At 33.2% G+C, this 19,198-nt stretch overlaps 1 protein-coding gene across 1 annotated transcript in view; it reads left to right on the plus strand.

Moving 5' to 3' along the window:
* The window catches only part of dsx (doublesex), a 44,817-nt gene that overhangs the window by 18,333 nt on the left and 7,286 nt on the right, over positions 1-19,198 (plus strand). Inside the window, 1 exon segment of the mRNA XM_068300981.1 lies at positions 14,012-14,149. Coding sequence (XP_068157082.1) covers positions 14,012-14,149 — 138 coding nt within the window.

Raw genomic sequence — 19,198 nt, forward strand, 5'->3', positions numbered from 1 at the left:
ACAGAAAGGGGGAAAGGGTTGGTTAAGATGGAGAGGGCGGAAAGGGGTCACTGCTGCTATCTTCAGTGTTGCAGACACGTCTGGTGGCCTCTGGACAGGCGTTAAATATTTGTCTATAGACAGATATAAGTATGTACATAATATTTGCGAGCAGCCAGCAGAACCAGCTGTAAAATAGTAATACAGAAAAATTATTAGACTTATAGCTAAATAGAGCGACATCTAAAGTGCGGCATATTAAACTAAATTTCAAAGTCACATTGCCTTCTCCCTATAAATATATACAATACATACATATATAGGAAAATTAAATAAATTTGTATAGATCAGAGAGTCGGACCTAACTATAATGATCAATATGGTCTCAACTAAAAATTGGTCAAACAAAACTTGATTGATTTTAGTTTTTTATATGTATATATATTTTTGCGGTTATAAAGTTATAGATCTTCTATTTATCTTTAATACCTTTGTATTTTCAATTTAATTCAGTTTCTGTAATGTTTTTTGTAAACCAATCATAAGGACTAAATTGTGTAAAAGACAAAACTTGTTCAAATATATATCTATTGCTTATAGAATCTAATTCTAAAAGTTTGTCTTAAGAAACAGTATTAAAGTCATCTAAAGTAAATATTTCAAGTATTTCTGCATATTTGCATCTACTCAGGATCTGTTTGCACTCTTTTTAAAAAGGATTCAAGCGTGTAAAGTCATAAGGAAAAGAATAAACAAGACATATTGAAATGGATATCGAGATTTATTTGAACTCATTCATTCCCTTAATGATCGACTAAATGGAATAATGAATAAGACGAACAAGTACATAAGTATTCCTTTCATTACCAGTATTCAACATATTTATTTAATTATTGACTAAATTATTTAAAGTAAACGAAGTTTCGTTCATTAATTCCATTTAGAGTCTGCAAATTGCCAAGTTCTACTGTAGTCCATATACAAGTGCATATATAACAGCAAAGCAAATAAAAGTGCAAAGTCAAATGCATTTGTTTATGACTCACACACATACATACATGTGCAACAGCTGTCTGATTCGACTCACCCTTTCACATCAACCACCCGCCTCTCCCTCTCTTTGGCACCTTATCCACAAGCGACCCGCCGCCTCCCTGGCCTATGACAATCGGCACGTGTAGGCCATTTGTTGTAGTAATCGTATACAACAAACACAACTATACATACACATACAAATATAAATGCAGCAACTAAAATGCAATCTCTCAGTGCTCAGTGGGGCTCTCCCACACTCACTCACACATGGAAATTGGCCACTCTCTTCCGCAAATGGCTTCTCTCGATGCCGCTCTCTCTCTCTCTCTCTCCTACACATTTTAAATGTTTGCTGCTGGCCAAGTGCCTTGGCAACAGAAACCAAAAAAAAAACCAAACAATTCAAACACAATCAAATGCAAAATGCGCAAATGAAAATTGCATTACATTATTTCCCTTGATTCAAGAACAATAATTTTCACATTACCTTTGGATTTTCTAAATTACTCTTAAAAGTCAGCGGGTACATTCAACTTGGTCAACACAAATGTGATTGCAACAGAATATTATCTAAACTTGGAAATCTCGAGTGCTGGACTTCCATAGGTCAGAAAATTTCCTTAATCCTTACGAGTTGCATTGCATTCGTTGGTAAGGGCCAATACTTAATCACTTTATTTGTTATTAACAATTTGACAATCATCTTTGAATGCAAAGAGTAACTACAAGTCGCCTTTCACATCTATATGCAACATGCTACATTAAGGATTGTTTAGCATTTTGCACAATATTCTTGGGCCTAATTTATGGCCAACTCATTTGATAAGCTTGAGGGCAAATTATGAGAAATGCAACAAAATTAGCTTGAATACTTAATTATATGCGGTTAATTGTCGTGATCTTGGTCAGAATTTATGACTTCTTCAAAAAGCCACAGGGCAAATGGTCATCTAATGATTTATTCCATAAGACAAATGACCAAACTAATAATATTTATTATATTTTCATATCTAAATGCAATAAATTTTTCATATCCCTTTTTAAATCAATTTAAATGCATAATTAATATGAATATAAATCTTAACTGAATTTAGTTTACTCCTTTCAAGTAACGTTTGGGGAGCTTATATCAGGTTAGGGTATCTCCTATATCAACTCCATTAGTTTAATGTCTTTATTTTTGTAATTTTTGTGTGTGCTTTTTTTTTAAGTCACATAACATGTTGCCTATCAGTCAAATAGCTGCAGCTTAATTTTTATTTCAACATTCATTGATTGCAAATTGAATCAGGTTTTTGTGTTGTTTTTGTTTAAGTTGTTTTTTGATTCGCCTTAATTAATTCATTTACCAACTTCACACCCAAGTTATGGGAGCTTAATTGAACAAGTCTTTGATAATGTTTTTTATTTTTTAACTTTTTAGTGTTTTGAATATGTAAATTGCCATTGAATAATGGAATTTTAGATTGTTTTATCTTAATTACCCATAATGTTGAATAGTTTTGATAGAAAACAATTAAATCAAATGTAAATGATTTAAATTTATCATAGATACTAATTACTTGGCCAAAAAGAATTATTGCTCTCTTAATTTCAATTCTTAGTTTAAAATTGTTATTATTAAAATTTTACATATATTTAATTCCCTCAATTTCTGATTCACGTTACCCACTTGTAACTCAAATCGTTACCCTTGTCTAGAGATCAAAGTACAAAAATTGCGCATAAATTGAAAACTGATTTTCGATTTAAAAAATAAATGGCAAAATTCACTTCAAGGGTTGGTCAAATCAATTTGCACTGACAGAACATACACACACTCACTCAGTTATCTCTCAGGACCTTAAAAGGACACGGGCGTCATATCAACTGATTTATATCTCAGTCACAGCAATTAACGCGAATGTAACGCAGCGGCTATAAAAGCCAAAATCAAACCAAAAAAATGTCAAAAATAAAACAAACAGGAACATTTTGTGAGTTTTATGTGAGTCAAAAGAAAAAAAAAAAAAGGAAAGAGGGAAAATATGTTGGGTTGTAAGTTTCTATATGAAACGGTCTAGTCAAGACGTCGTCGTCGTCGTCATCGTCAGCGTCGTTGACGTCCTCCGCGTCATAAAATGCGCAAAAAGGAAAATTTTACGATTTTCCCTTACAGTCTGGCAAGCATGGCAAAGACAACAGCAGCAATAGCAGAAGCTACTACAACTACAACTAACAATACTGGCAAAGTATTTGGTTAACTGAAACCCAAACTCCTAATGATGTATGAAATTAGTGAGGACGGTAAACGGTAGCAAGTCCAAGAGCCAACTACTAGCCGCGCACTTAAGCCTTAGCCAATTGGCCCTAAGAACGTGAATACGGCCCGAACGGCATACACTCGTTAAAAAGGAAGAATTTCAATTAATAGACATCACGTTTGGGTCCTCCTGCTCTTGGTAAACCGAGTCTGAAGACCCTTAACAGAACTGAACTGATATTATACTGATAAGACCTTAAGCTTTATGAGCTTATCATCCCCATCAGCTTTCGTCATGGGTGAAAGTTGGTGGCCAAGGGGGAAACGGAGGGTTGTTAGACAAAAAAAAAAAAAAAAAAAAAGGGCAAACAGCTTGCACAAGCACTGATAACAATGACAATAATGATAAGCGATAAGTACAACTGGGGATTGGAACTGCTGCTACTTCGACTGCGCTTCGAGGGGTCGTTCCCAGAGGGGAAACTAGACTAGGACTGACAATGAGACATGTGCATTTGAAAGTGAAACTATTCGAAATCGCCATTACCAGGTCCGGAATTTCGCACTAGTCAAACAAAACGTTCAATGCACTGCAAACACATTTGGTGGACATCAAAATACATAAATTAATTTTCTACAAAATATTTCTTATCCCCGAGACTAAATCTTAAATTGTTTTCATCAAATTAGGTGTAAATTTGATGGTAAAATAAACTGGCACATAAATTATCTAAAAAAAAAACATTTTGAGCATTCAAAATTAATTTCAACAAACATTTTCTGCACAGAAAGTGTTTTCAGTTTTTTGATTTGCCAAATTTATTTTGCCCAAACTATATGCTAATGGTTCCTTCTTTAATTTCGTTGTATATATTTTATTTGCAATTAATTTGATGGTATAAAAATAGGAGACAAGGGCCCTCTGTGTGTGTTTGTGTGTGTGTGTGAGTGTGTGGGGGAGGAATGGGTGTAAAGAAAAAAAAAAAAAAAACGTGTCTGTCAAATGTTTGCCAAAAAATTTTTAAGCGTGGCATTTTATTTAGGCGAATTTATCAAATGGTAAAATAAATGTACGTTGAAAACTCTAAATTTAGAAGGCTTTTATGTAAAATTCAAAATCCCTTCCGTGAATAGATAAAAAACATATATCAAATTGGTGTACCATCATTATGACCATCATCATATTTTGTTAGTTTATTTGTTAAATGTTTATCAAATGCAAGTACTTTATAGAATTAGAAAAAGAAATAATTTATCAACAGAGAGAGAGAGAGAATAAGAAAGAATGAAAAATCATTCCCCCATTCGATATTTACCCATCCTCAATGTTCTTGTCACAGAAGGTGTCAGGCCTTACAATCATCGTCATCGTCATCATCATCATCATCCCCGTGATGTGTCTTGTTCTTGGTCTGCGAGATGGTTCTGGTTCTTTGCTCATTCCCTTATAAATAGCCAGCTCCTCCGACCACAATATACACATATCTACATACATACATACATATCTATGTATGTGTGTATACATTTCGTATAGCACTCGAATAGTTTTTGTCTAATTTGTGATATAATTTATGGTCGTTGCGGATGATACCGTATGTTGAGATGCTGCCAGTTGTGATGCTTCATTTGGCTAACGAAACAGGCAAATATATTTAGCTGAGAACTACCTGTGCCACCTTCTTTTACTCTTATGTACGTCAAATATTTATTTCCTTAACTCTTTCATGCCAATTTAGTTTACATGGCAAATGAAATAAATTTCAAAGGTTTATGGTTTGCCATTAGGTATGTACTAAAATTGTGAAATTATACATTAGACTTGCATATATTATAATTATTATTTTGATATTTGCATTCGGTTATTTGGCTTGGACCGACAATCTTTGATTTGGACTTGGTCTTGAACTTGAACTTGAGCAACTTGAATATGCTGGGCACGTGTAATCCATAAACAGTTGACGTAGGTCCCCCTAACCTACCCCCACAGCCACTCCCACTTGGAGACTCACACCCAGACAAGTACTCATAAAGACACACATTGTTTCCAATCGCCGAATTGGTTAGTAGGGTAGTTCCTCGAGCAACAGTTGTGTCGGTGTCGGACCCACTTACACATTGAACGCTTAAATTGGCTATTTCAGTTTCCACGTTTTTCCGCTATTTTCCTTTTAGTTTTTCCTCTGGTTTGCCCTGTCAGCGGTTCTTTGCTCATTGCCGTCCCTTCCCCTATTAGCGGGTTTGTTTATTCAGTTTGTTAGTTTTCTCTCTTCTCATTTTCTTGTTTTTCCTCTCATTTTTTTGTGGGGCAACCTTGAAATTGAAATAGGAAGTAGAGAAAGAGCAAACGTAATAGGAAGTGTCGTCTACGATTCCAAGTCCAGTCTATCTATCAAAGTTAGATTTTTTCTCATAATTTATACAATTTTTTGAAAATTTAATAGAAATTATGCTCTGCTTTTTGTTAGTCACCTTTAGGTAAGATTAAGAAATAGTTGGATCGAAGTCGACTAGGATTAAACTGTCCAAACAACTGACTTACTAGGACCTACTTTAACCTAAACTTAAAAATATTTCAACACAATTATGTTTAAAAATTCCAATTTCTACATGATTAGTTCTTTAAGGTGTTAAGTATTTTTGTCTAATAACCAATACCATGAAAAGTTAGCAAAATTATCTCACAAGGCTAACCTACAGATGTTTTGATTCAAAATTAGAAAACTTTGTTCAATGAAATGGAAAAATTCCCTCAAATTGTCATCTATCATTGAAGATGCTTCTGTCTCACAGACGTTGAGAATTTTCATGATGAAATAAAAAAAATTAAGTAGACAAATGATGCATCAATAAATTTTGTATTTTTGGTTGTTGACAAATGATCTAATCGGTCTCTCTAATTGCTGTTTTTGGCTTGAATTTTATGACATTTTTTTCAAAATTTTGCTTTCACAGTTTCTGCTTTTTATTTATTTTGAACATTTTGCCAACTAATATCATCCAATTGGGGTGCATTCAGTGCGTTGAGAGTTTGACACCAAGTTGTAAAATTAACTTGGGTAATAAAAAGTGCTGGCTCCAAATATTTTTTGATAAAATTTCCGCTTTTGGCTACCGAAAAGGATGAAATGAGATAAGATGAGATGAGATGACTTCAGTTGAGTTGAGGCGCTCATAAACCGTCGACTGACGACGACTGGTGAAGCGGCAATATATCTCAACTCAAAAATATTGGCATGTATCTGGTGTATCTGTAGATTTGCCAGAGTAAAAGTCGTAAAACGTAACAACAATAAAAAATAATAAATCGACATATCCACAAAATGGTTGGGTAAAATGAGCAAAAGGAGTAAAAGGACCAAAAATGAGTGAACGAGGAATGAATGTAGTATGTATCTACATACATAAAGACCAGAACTGATGAAACCCAAAATGTTGGTTGGTCGGGTGAAGCATTCGGTATCTTGTTTTTTTGGTTTGGTTTGGTTTGGGAAATGTTTTAGAGCTTAAATGCAAATGCAGAGGCAAGAAGTAAGAGCAGACAATATAAAAACAGTTTTTAATGAGCCCCAGAGCAGACACAGATGCAGATGGAAATGCGGATGCGGATGCGAATACGTATACGTATACGAATGCGAATACGGATGCAGATGGTGAGATGATGAAATGAATGCAATGGAAATAAATGTGATTAGACTCTGGAACAAAGTAGTAAAACAAAAACAAAACAAAAGCAAAGGAATAATGTCAAGAATAAATTTAACAAATTAAGTAAACATCTTAAAGACTAATATTTTAGTCAAAGCTTTTGTCAAACCTTTCGTTTGACTTAAAGATCGTTATATAGATAGAGCAAAAATTTTATTTAAAATAATAAAAAACTTGAAAATACACCGAGAGATCCTTAAGCTTATGCCACTCATATCTTAAGATCAATTTAAGAAGATTAACCATTTTAAAGGTAATCAATTCAAAATTTTTATATTTTAGGAGGATATTTAAACTTAATGCTTATAGTTAGAGCTAAATAAAGCAGAGAGTTTTTTAAATTCTTTGGAAGATCTTTTAAATTTTGAAACCCAACCCAAAAGGGGCAATTTTGTAATGTTTTACAGTAAAAACCTTAAAATTTCAAAAACAAATATCTGTTATTAGAGTAAAGCATTTGAAAAGAGTATACCCTTATATTTGGTATTAGCACAAAGTTCAAATAGGGCTAACCTGACGGATGATAAATACCCAACTAAACAACGTAGTTACTTATACAACATCTGCTTAGTTATTCTCTGTTATAAGTTTACACCATACAAAGTCTAAACAGTATTTTTGTTGTGTCAATTCATTGACCATAAAATTTAATTTATTTAAAAAAAAATTATAAATATAAAAAGAGAAATAGCCCTTCTCTTATTTATAAAGCATTAAACCCAGAAGCTAGAAGAATGTTTTAAGAGAAATCACATTGATGCGTCACTTTCGAGCCCTTTCCTTGATTATAAAATGTCTATTTTTATAATTGTTTAAGAAAGGCTTCAAAAATGACACTTCCATTTGCTCAAAGTCTAATTTATATAAATTACAAAAACTAAATGTAAGACTATTGACTTGTATGAGTGAATTCTAAACTCCAGCTTAGTTCTGATATTACAAAGTGATTATGTTTAGGTTTATCTTAACCTAGATTAATAGATAATAATCAACTAAGTCATTTTAGCTTCTGTTGAAGCTTTTAGTTAATATACTGTTCCTTTATCAACAATTCTAAATCCTTTAAGTAACTGTCAGCAGACTGTTTTGCCATATATATACAAAAACTTACCAATTCGCATTGTCATTTGTTATTCATTGCCTCACCTACAAGAAACGATTCAGTAAAATACCTCAGAAAAACACTAAACTCACTTCGTCCATCGCAGGATCCTTAGTTCAGCTGCAGTTTCAACGTTTTACAGTTTTTGCACCTTTCAAAGCTCATTGACAGGGTTAGCAGTCCTCTTCTCTCTGTTTCTGTCACTCATGCTTGTGCTTTGTCGACGTCAGGATATAACCAGAAACTGCAGTAAAAGCTAATAAAAGTGCATGTACACACACACACACACACACACACAAATACAAATACACAGAAAGAGAAAGAAGAGGAAAGGGCACATGGTTTTGTTTTACGAGTATGTGCCAAGGATAAGAAGTGGAGAAGAGGTAAAGGAAGCGGGTTGCCAACTAAGGCGGAAGTTAAGCTTGTTAAGCTGAAAGCACGAAAGCAGTTTTAATCTCAAAATTAAAACGTTTGCAATTTTACCCAGAGATTTTACGAGTTATATAAGAATATACCACAATACATACATACTAGATAGTAGTATATGTATGTATGTACATCACACAAAAAAGTCAAATAAAACAAAAACCCTCGAGTGACAAAAGCTTTTCTTGTAGTCTCTTTGACATTTATGTAATCGCTGTCGTTAGCTTTAGTCGTAATTCACTTGAACTTGTGTCATAATTTTTACCATGCATATCCACAAAAATTTCTCATTCCTTTATTCCAACTCTTAGAGTTTTTTTTTTCTTTTTTTAGATACCCTACATAACAAAGTAGAAAAAGAGCGCATTTTAAAGAGCAACAAAAAAAAAAAAAAAGAACAAACAACAACTTTTAGTTTAAAGTCTTATTAACCTGGTTATAATTTTTTAGTATCTCACTTCCTGTAATAAAGAATTTTCATTTAGCATATTACTCATTCGATTCGTCGTTAATTTTGCAATAAAATATAATAGATGCTAGAATGGTTGTAGTTTTTAGCTTTTAGTTTTAGCTGCAAGGTTAAGACAAAAATCTCTATTCAATCTACATCTGCAGGGTATCGCCAGGTCTATGATTCTAGTTTCGATTTCGCGGGACTTACAATTTTTTATTTTTATTATCGAAAATCCCAAATTTTTTTTTCTCTGAATTCATTTTTATGATTCCTGCTTTTTCATTACTGTTTTAACCTAACATTTGACTTGCGAGTTATAAGTTGTAACTTGCGAGATTTTCCCGGTAATAAAACTAGCTTTCTTTCTCTTTCTTTTTAATATTCACGAATTAGTCAAGATTAGAGTTGATAACTTTTTGTTAAGGTAGCCATTTTGATGGTAAAAATCCTACATCAATTTTTTTTCGCGGCTTTATCAATTTGTGTCAACTTGAACTTCAAGTTCTAATCAATATATATTACGTAGCCATTAGTTAGTAGGTAAGGGGCTACTTATGTCGATAAGTGAAATATACAAGCGCACATATGTACATATGTACATACATATGTATGAAATTTCATGCGGAACAATTGGTTAGAAACAAATGTGTACATTGTACTACTACTATAAGGTATTATATAATCTATCGATTAGCCGTTTGTTGGAAATTTCCTTCATTGCGGGTGTTTCATCATTTGCTAGCAGTATTTTGAATATAAATCCAATTTCCGATTCCTTTGACGAATAATAAAGACTAATATTTGTGGTTTTAGCTACAAGAATCAGAGAAACTTGCAAAATAAATATCAGTAAATTGTTTCTTAAGAGCTTAATAAATACATAAAATGCAGAAAACGTTGATTCTTGGATTTCGAGATGTTACAAGATTTTAAATTTCAGTTTTGGGATGAAATTTATCTCTGCGTTAGAGTAGGTCTTGTAAGAACAGATAGACTTAATGATTTGATATAATACTGATCATATTTATAGAAAAGAACCCATTTAAAATAATATTTTTCGTGAAACTAAGACCTCAACGAGACCCAAAAAAAAAACAACATGAGATAAATGAATATAATACATTAAAACCTATGGATTCATGTAAAGAAATTTGGGAATTTACAGTGAATAAGTATTGCCTAGCCTATTGCAAGCTTTAGAGGGCAAAGTTAAAAATGAAGACTATTAGAATAGGATACTCTACGATCTTCTGCCCTATCTAAGAGAAATTGAAGGAACGTTTGCATATGCTAGCTTGAAACAAACTTCAATGAGAAATGCCTAACCAAACTCAAGTCGAAGGCAAGCAGCATGCGAAACAACCGACGAATAGGACGACGAATCGGCATTAACATCGGTATCGAAGACAGGAAAACTGAGGCATGCTGCAAGTTCCATGTAATGCCTGCAATTGGGCACAAAAGTATATAAAAAGCGAAGCAACTCCTATTCCTCCTGCTCAAGCTCCTTCAAACATGCCTGTGAGCATCTGCAACTGCAGCTTCGTTCGTGCCTTGCTGCATATAAAAAAACATCAAAACGGCACAAAAAAGAGCCACTACGATGAAAACGACGATGAAAAAGTTTTGCTAACGACTTAAACGACAACAACGAGAGAGTGAGAGAGAGTAGAAGTGGGTGTGGGAGTTCAAGTAGGATGAGGACGACACAAAACGAGGATGCCACTGATGGTTTAGCCAAAAAAAAAAAAGGATTCGGTTCTTGCGTTCGGTAGATGGAGTGCGAGAGAGAGATATAGATGGAAGGCACACCAATACCAGCAAAATGCATCCTGCAATGATACCTATGTATATACTGAGAATGTATATACAAGTATATAAAGATTCAAATACATATAGTCAGTGTTGTTGTGCGTGTAGTGCCATAGCTCCCCCTCCATTGTGACCCTGCGCAGATTCGGTTTATGCGCGTTAATGGCATCGTTTACTGGCTAACTGCAATGTATAAGCATTTTCCCTAAATGGGTGTGGCAAAATGTGCAACAACGATGGAAAATTATTCAATGGGCGTTACCAAAAAAGTTACTATACATTTTAACTAATTTCTTTCCAATACTTGTATTTCAATGTGAATATTATTTCATTGACATTTCACATATCAATTGAAAAGAGCAAGAAAATAGTGAATATTTCCATTAGATAAGGACTTTTCCATGGAAAAAACATAAAATGTTGATTGGTTTAATGAAAACTGTTACATTTTGCAGTGATCAATGCCGATTTTAATATGTGAAAAGTTTAAAATATAGAATCTTCACTTGAAATAACTCTCATAAATTACTATTAAAAATTGTAAATATTTTTAAAGATTAAAGATGAAAATTAAGATGAAGATGAAGATTGATTAAACCTAATCTTAAGGTTTAAGCAGCAGATCAAAAGTGAGCCTGATTCCTTCAAAAATATTAAGTAGCGAGTATTCTAAACAAACTACTATCAACTATTGCCAATTTTCAATATCTGGTGCGCTCTTCGTTGTTCAGATGTCTTAATTAATTCATTGGGTTACCAATATAATTCATTCACAGACCCACAGAATTGGCTAATAAAATAGTTTGGCTGTTTTAGTTGTTTATGATATTGCTGCTGTTGGTTGGTTAGTTGATTAGTTGGCTAGTTGGGTGCGGTTGGTCCTGCAGCAGCTGTTGTTGCTGGTTGTTGCTGTTGTTTGTTGCGCTCATAGAGCAATAAATTAATTTATTAAATTTATATTGGTGGTTAATATAATAATTTTGCGCAAACTGGACATGAAATGCACAAATGGTTTAATTGCTTAATTTAAAATCAAACCGTGACAGGAAAGAAAGAACGAACAGAATTTGCGTGTCTCATGTAAAATTAAAAAATTGTTGCCGCTGGGCAGCAACAACAATAACTTGGAGCTGCTCTAAAAAAAAAAAAACATGTTTTACACCAACATACACAAAGACACACACATACATCATTATACAATATACAATACAAACACACGGCAAGAGGTGCTCAAAGTCAAGTCACCAATGCAAAACGTGCAACTTCCCTCCTCCTCCTCCTCCTCCTGCTACATCGAACTACAATTCACCAACAGAGCAAGTTGCATTCAACAACAGCAACAACTACTACTACTACGGCAGCAACATCGGCATTAAAGGAGGAAAGCAAACGAAGGAAAGGAAAGAGAAGAGAAGAGAAGAGAAGAGACATAATAAAACGGGCCAATGGATATGAAGCTCCGCCTACTACGAAAACTACCGACAACAGCAATGACTACGACGACGACGATGACGACGACGACGACGACGGCGACGACGTCAGCTGCCAGTTTTTGTTGCTCTTGCCGTTTGATGTTGCTGCCCCTTGTTGCTGTTGCTGTTGCTGTTGTGTAGGTAAAAACAAGCTGACGAACAAAAAAAAATGGCTGGCAAAATGTTCAACATAATGGCATAAGCAAACCAAAAAGAGAGCGCTTAAGTGAATGACAGAGAGGGAGAGAGAAAAGGCAACATAAAACAAACCCACTCTAAACAATAAAGGCCACAAAAAGAGGGCCAGGGTCCAAACCCATTGCATGCCTTTAGATGGCTGCGAATTTCAGATAACTTATGTATATAATATTAATTTTTAAAGACTTTTAAAAGAGTCATCATCGTGAAGAAAGTGTTTTATCTGGATGTATCTAAGTTCAATTGGGTTAATGTGAATATTCAATATTTTGAAGAATCATAAAACGGAATAATAACTTATGAAAGTCTTAAATGATCAGACAATGAGAATTTAAATACTTACAGGTCGTCTTTGTTAGAATTTTAAATAAATTAGTTGAAAAAGAAATTAATTTTAAAAAGACTTGAATTTTAAATGTGTTTACTTTATTAAAAGAGGTCTCAAATATTTCGACAAGTTGAAGGATAAATATAGTATATTTGACTATATTATGCGTATACTTATTATATTTACATGTATACATAGACACATGGCAAGTTGAGCAGACGAAATAGAGAATGACAAATGACATTTATTGTAATTAACTTCATTTTAATTTGTGTGTTGTCTTTGCTTAATCTGCCCCTAAACTAAAAATACATATTTCATAATAATGTAATAATTATGCTAATAATGTAAATTTTTTAAATCTTTAACGAAATAAAGACAATGCTTCTTGATTAGTTGTCTCGTTTAACTGAAAGACTTTGCAATGTTTGCAACTATGTTAATTCATTAATTGTGAACAAACCATGGCAACTTGGACAATTTTTTCCTCTCTTCTCATTATGTGTAATATCTATTTTTGAATTCATGAAATATTAAAACAGTTGTCCCAGTCAATCTTAGGTAAACACTTAATACAAGACACTCGAAATGAATAAAAAACTAAAACCCATTCTTGTTACATCATTATAAACCTTGAGACTTATTAGAAGGCACCTTTAAATATAAATAATACATTTAACATTTGAAATTCGAATAACTGAATTTAAAGTTCACTTGTACTTTCGTTTATTTCTTAAGACTTTCTCGATTGTCTGTTGAAAAAGAAATAGCTACAAATTAGTTTTTGAGTCTTTCCCATTTCAGTGTTTCCTTAGCAATCCATTATTTAGCTATATTATAGCTCCATAGATATACAAACGGAACCTATTTTGAGGTCCTCTACTGTTATGATGGCAGCCATTTTAATTGGATTATATGAGAGGGTTCGATTCGATCGGTTTCGGTTCCATCCAATTGAGTATTAAATTGCAAAATATGCCTACGTTTTCGCCGCCTTCTTTATATTGAAATAAAGAGACATTTGTCTGCCAATTGGCATTGTAGATTTGCATAAAAATGTCGACCCAGCATTTAAATTAAACGTAATACATTCAGAGTTTATTTGTTTATAAAAAATGTTGGTGGGATTTGTCAATGAATTGCGAAACTTTGTATCAAATTTCAAGAAAGTTAATGCTGAGAAACTAAACTTTACTGAGTCTCAAAAGTAATGTATTCCCTTATGATATATGTATTACATATGTATTCTTTTCAGGCCAAGATGTTTTCCTAGATTATTGCCAAAAGCTATTAGAGAAATTTCGCTATCCCTGGGAGCTAATGCCGCTTATGTATGTGATATTAAAAGATGCTGGTGCCGATATTGAAGAGGCTTCGCGACGTATTGAAGAGGGTAAGTTCAAAGAATCATCTAGACTATTCCACATTTTGCCCATTTCTAGGTAATTTTTCATAACCAATTCTATGTGAGTTCAAATGTAATACATATATATATCTTTCGATCAGGCCAATATGTTGTAAATGAATACTCCCGTCAACATAATTTGAATATGTATGACGGGGGTGAGCTACGCAACACAACGCGGCAATGTGGATGATAATTTTTCATTAATTAATTTAAAAAAAAAAAAAAAAATATTGAAAACCAAAAAAAGAATACAAAACAAAGAACAGAATTTTTGCATAGCTATTTATTTCCATGAAAGCATCACGATAAATAATATTAAAAAAATATACATAAACAAAAAAAAAAAACAAAACAAAAACGCGCGCGATTTAAATGTTAGAAAAACCTTTGTAAATATTTCGAATTTACTCGGTAAGCCTTTGTCAGCATCTCTGCACTTGGACTTGGATTACAAATATATATATACATACATATATACTATCAACAATCAACAAACCAAAAACAAAAAAGGGAAAACTCAAATATCGATGTGTCAACCTACCCAAAACGCCTCTTCAATCAACATACCCCCTTGAAAATTTCAAATGGATGGAAACTATCTCTATGTGGTCTCTTCTCTGCAATCAATATAACCCACAATCGAAGTTTAATGATCTAAAAAAGGGATTCCATAATGGACTAACTAATGAACTCATCAATCAACAATACCCTAAAATCTTTGGAACTATCAAGCTTCGCAAATTGGAGAAAGGAAAAACCAAAAAAAAAAAAAAAAAAAAAAAAAAAAAAAACAATGCAAATAACATCAAATATTTCTATAAATACTCAACATTTCAAATATTAACTCTATAAACAGCAAATTAATTACAATGTCTTCTCAAATCTGCACATCGGTTTTAAGTTTTAATTTATTCACTAGTTTAGTCCTAAGCTATAAATTTGACTTGCTTTCGGTTTTGGGCCCAGTGCTAGAGAATGTTAATTATTAATTCATACATTATTTTCTATTGGTTTAGATATCACTTCAGTATCATACATAGTATTGTACTCAAAGTTGAAGATCCATTGATTTAATTTGTGATATATTTATGTACTTATTTAAAATTGTTTCAAAAATTAATAGGTAACTTGATCGATTTGAGAAAAGATTCAGATTTAAACAATACTCGCATGTATTTAGATGAGTATCACCTCCAAAATGATTGAAAAAATATAACATTTGTGTGTCCAAAATTATTATTTTCGAAATAGTATTAGAATGTTAAAGTTCGACTAAATAACTGAAGGACAAACTTCTCATGGGGTTTATCGACTTGGCTATGTCTTATAGACCACTTCTGAACAAATTTTGAAACCCACCTACAAAAATTAAAGATCTTCTGAGAACATTTTAGAAAAAACTTCTTATTAAATTAAGTTGAATCTTTAAATTGACTTGTATTTGATGCAAAATATTTTTGTTTCTTGATATTTTTTGATTCTGTTTGTGAAAACAACAATACCGAATAATTTTTGATTGAGAACATCCTTAACGATAAAAAAATATACATAATCAAATGGTTTTCAAAGTGAAAGTGAACTATTAAATTTTTTATAAATTCTACTCTAATTTTAAGTTAAAAATTAAATTTACATTGGCATCTTCAAAGAAAAACAAAAACACGATATGATATCTAGCACTGATCCTAATTCCATAATTCTTAATATTATTGTTAATTTTTTTAAGCATGAAATCAAAATCGAAATGATCTAAAATCAGATTCAAGGGAGTCTTTAGTTTATGAAAATTTAAGTTAGATTATTTATAATATAAAAACCACAAAAAAAAAGAAACAACAACGTTCTTCCTACTTTCTAGTATCCAAAGAAAGTATCTACTAAACGATTAGTCTCAGTTACAGCACAAAATTCAAATTGAAACTAAATATTAATCTATCCGAAACTCTAATTGTAATCATGGATTAGCATTCAAACTAAATCTGTATAAATTAAAATTCGTTAATGTAATTAAGTAGAATATAATGCGAAATGCATATACTTATGTAAAAAAAAAAACAAACAAAATAAAATATTTTCCTTAATTAGATTTAAAGTTTGATCAAGGCACCAAAGCAAAGAGCTGCTCCCATTTTGCGCCCCCCCATGGCACCCATATTGAAATGGATCAGGGAGATTGGCATCAGCTGCTTTTGTTTGTTGACACATTAAAAAAATTGTAACGATTCCTTCTCAAGTTGTTGCCCATTTGCAGTGAAAACCATTACGGTTACACGTCCCAGCAGCATCTCATCCCATTTCCCTCTCCCCTCTCATCAAGACGAATCGAAGATGGGGATGAATGACATTAGAGTTTGGGGAGTTTGGTTGTATGTATAGGGTGAGGCCTTGGGCCCGGGCTTGAGTTTCGGTTCGGAGCATTGGAGCTGGCACTGCTGTTCGGATCGTAAATGCATCATTAAACCGAAAAATGCATGCGAAAAATTTACGACATTCCCAACGCCGTTGAAAAGGCTTTTGCTTCAGTATGAAGACTTCTCTTCCTTCATCATCATCTTTTAGAGTTTCCAGCTGCCCGATTTTTAGTTTTTTGTGTTGTATTTTCTTTTAGACAGTGTCATGGGAAAGCTGCACCAGGTAGTAGCTGCTGAGTTTCAACATCGTTTCTCCCAGGCACTAAACACCTCACATTGAAATTTTTAAATCGCAGATGGCCCGAGCGGGGGAGTTGGCGGGGTGACTTTGCCACCAGGTGGCAAGGTGGCCAAAGTGTTGGAGTAGGTGAGGCGTATGTCGACGTGTAAATGTGGCTACCATAAAGCTTAAAAGTGTTTATGGTTGAATTGGATTTCGTATGACAAAGGGGCGAATGAATGGACTAGAAACCTGGCAAGGCAAGGGGATATAACTCTAGGATCGCTAAACTATAATGGCTGACCATTTGGAATCACATTGAATTAAACTTGAATGAAAACAAAAAGAGAAAACAGTAAACGAGCAAAGGTTAGCGAAGAGGAAAGAAAAATAATCATCAAAAACTTACATCTAAAAATATAATATAAGGAAAGGTAGAAAAGGCAAGTTTTGATTTATGTAAATTTAAAAGTTTTAACTAAACAGATCATTTCTAAAACCTTCTTCAATGTTAGTTTTCCAAATCAGATGTCTTAGAAAGTAATTAGCTAATATTCTTCTCCTTTTATAGAGAATGAGTTTCCAATAAGTTTCTCAGTGAAGGAAACGTCTCAGTATTAACGGGTTTTTTAATGGCAATGTGGGAAACAACTAATGTTAGTATGTTAATTGGATTGTTTGCCATTTAAAAGTATGAATAAACTAACGATTATAGCCTGAAACGACTCTCCATAATGACTCATTTATTCATCTTAGCCACCACCCTCATTTAATATTTTTTACTACACCTTCCCAAAGCATAACTGTGTACTGTATATCCTTTCCCCTATCTTTTTGCTAAGGTGCCTTTTTGTTAAACTATTAAAGTTGATTCGCAACTGTATGGTTGTGTATAGAATGTACGAGTATTATACCATTTTACGCGACGTCATGGTTGCCATTATGATGATATAATGTTCGTTGTGCCTTCCAGGCACAAATACTACAAATTTTTTCCTACAAACGTTTTTTTTTTTCCTCCAACTTTTCATGCATACCAGAAACAAGAGGAGTAAAAATATTTACCAATGCTTATTAAAAACTATAGAAAAATCGCAGAGCCAGCAGCAGGAAGCGAAAATTTCCAACTTTACGACTTCATAGTGTGGGCGGGTCGTAAAAATGGAAAAACGGAAAATGCAGCGTCAACGCAGCAACAACCGCTGCTCCTGCCGTTTCTTACTGACATTTTTAGTGCTCCAACAACTTACGATACACAAGGCTGCCACTTGTGACAGAATATATACATATATAATACATATATGTACATCTACAGATGTATGTATGTCTATGTGCTTGTAGGAAAACTAGTTAGACATGATGTATTACAGTTCTGGTCCAGGCTAAATAATAAGCATCGAGTTTGTCATCTACCCGAAAATTGTGTGTTCGCCTCTGTTTATCCATTAAATTGGTCCAAGCTGTTTTAGCTGATGTCCTTTTATTTGCTCGTCCCATTTTTTTTTCTTTTTGCCATTGTTGTTGCCTGGCCAGTCAAGTGCAAACTTATTGTCGTAGATTTTGTGGCCTGCAAACGTGCTGATTATGAGCCAAAGACACAATGAATGAAGGAAAAAAATTATGATTTTTAGCTGGAGACAGCGACAGAAAACGTTCAAAGCAACTATAAACGATTTTGCAATCAGTTGTTTAGTTTTTCAAATATTTTTAAAGAATTTTAATTTATTTTTAAATACATAAAACCATTTAAACCGTTTGGACAAAAATGTTGTAAAGTGTGAAACAAACCAGGTCAAGATATATAAATATATAAGGTTGATCAGAAAGCCCTTAGGAAATACAAATACTTGTTATTAGTTTCTTTGACACACTGTGCGTATACTTAATTTAAAGCTTAACAAAATAATAGAATGAATGCCGTAACGTACAACATGGCTATTTTCGACTTTATTGCTAGTTCCTCAATGCTTTATGCTTTCAGCCATTCATAAATTCATATCTGACCCTTTCTTAAACTGAAGATCGTGACCGCCAACAGCCAAAAAAACCATTCAAGCTGCAGTTGAAAGGCCAAAACTGATTGAAACTTATAGGAAATTCGCATTGAATGTGATTTGAACAGGATAGAAAACCTGATCTTAGGTCTGAATATCTGTTTTTTTTTTTTTTCAACAACTAGTTTAAGTGTCATTATAAACATTTTTCTTGGTTGTATCTCTTATGTGATTAGGTAACACTTATAGCCGATAAAATTTCAGATTAATGGACTATACCATAAAAAAGCATGGATGTATGTATGTATGTATGTATGTACATACCAGCTACATCCCATGAATGTACTATATAGCAAGTAATTTAAGAGCTCTGTAGTTGCAAGACGAACTTCTGGTCACAAGTTTCCTT

The sequence above is a fragment of the Drosophila tropicalis genome, unplaced genomic scaffold (assembly GCF_018151085.1).
Source record: "Drosophila tropicalis isolate 14030-0801.00 unplaced genomic scaffold, ASM1815108v1 contig_878, whole genome shotgun sequence".
Classification (NCBI taxonomy): domain Eukaryota; kingdom Metazoa; phylum Arthropoda; class Insecta; order Diptera; family Drosophilidae; genus Drosophila; species Drosophila tropicalis.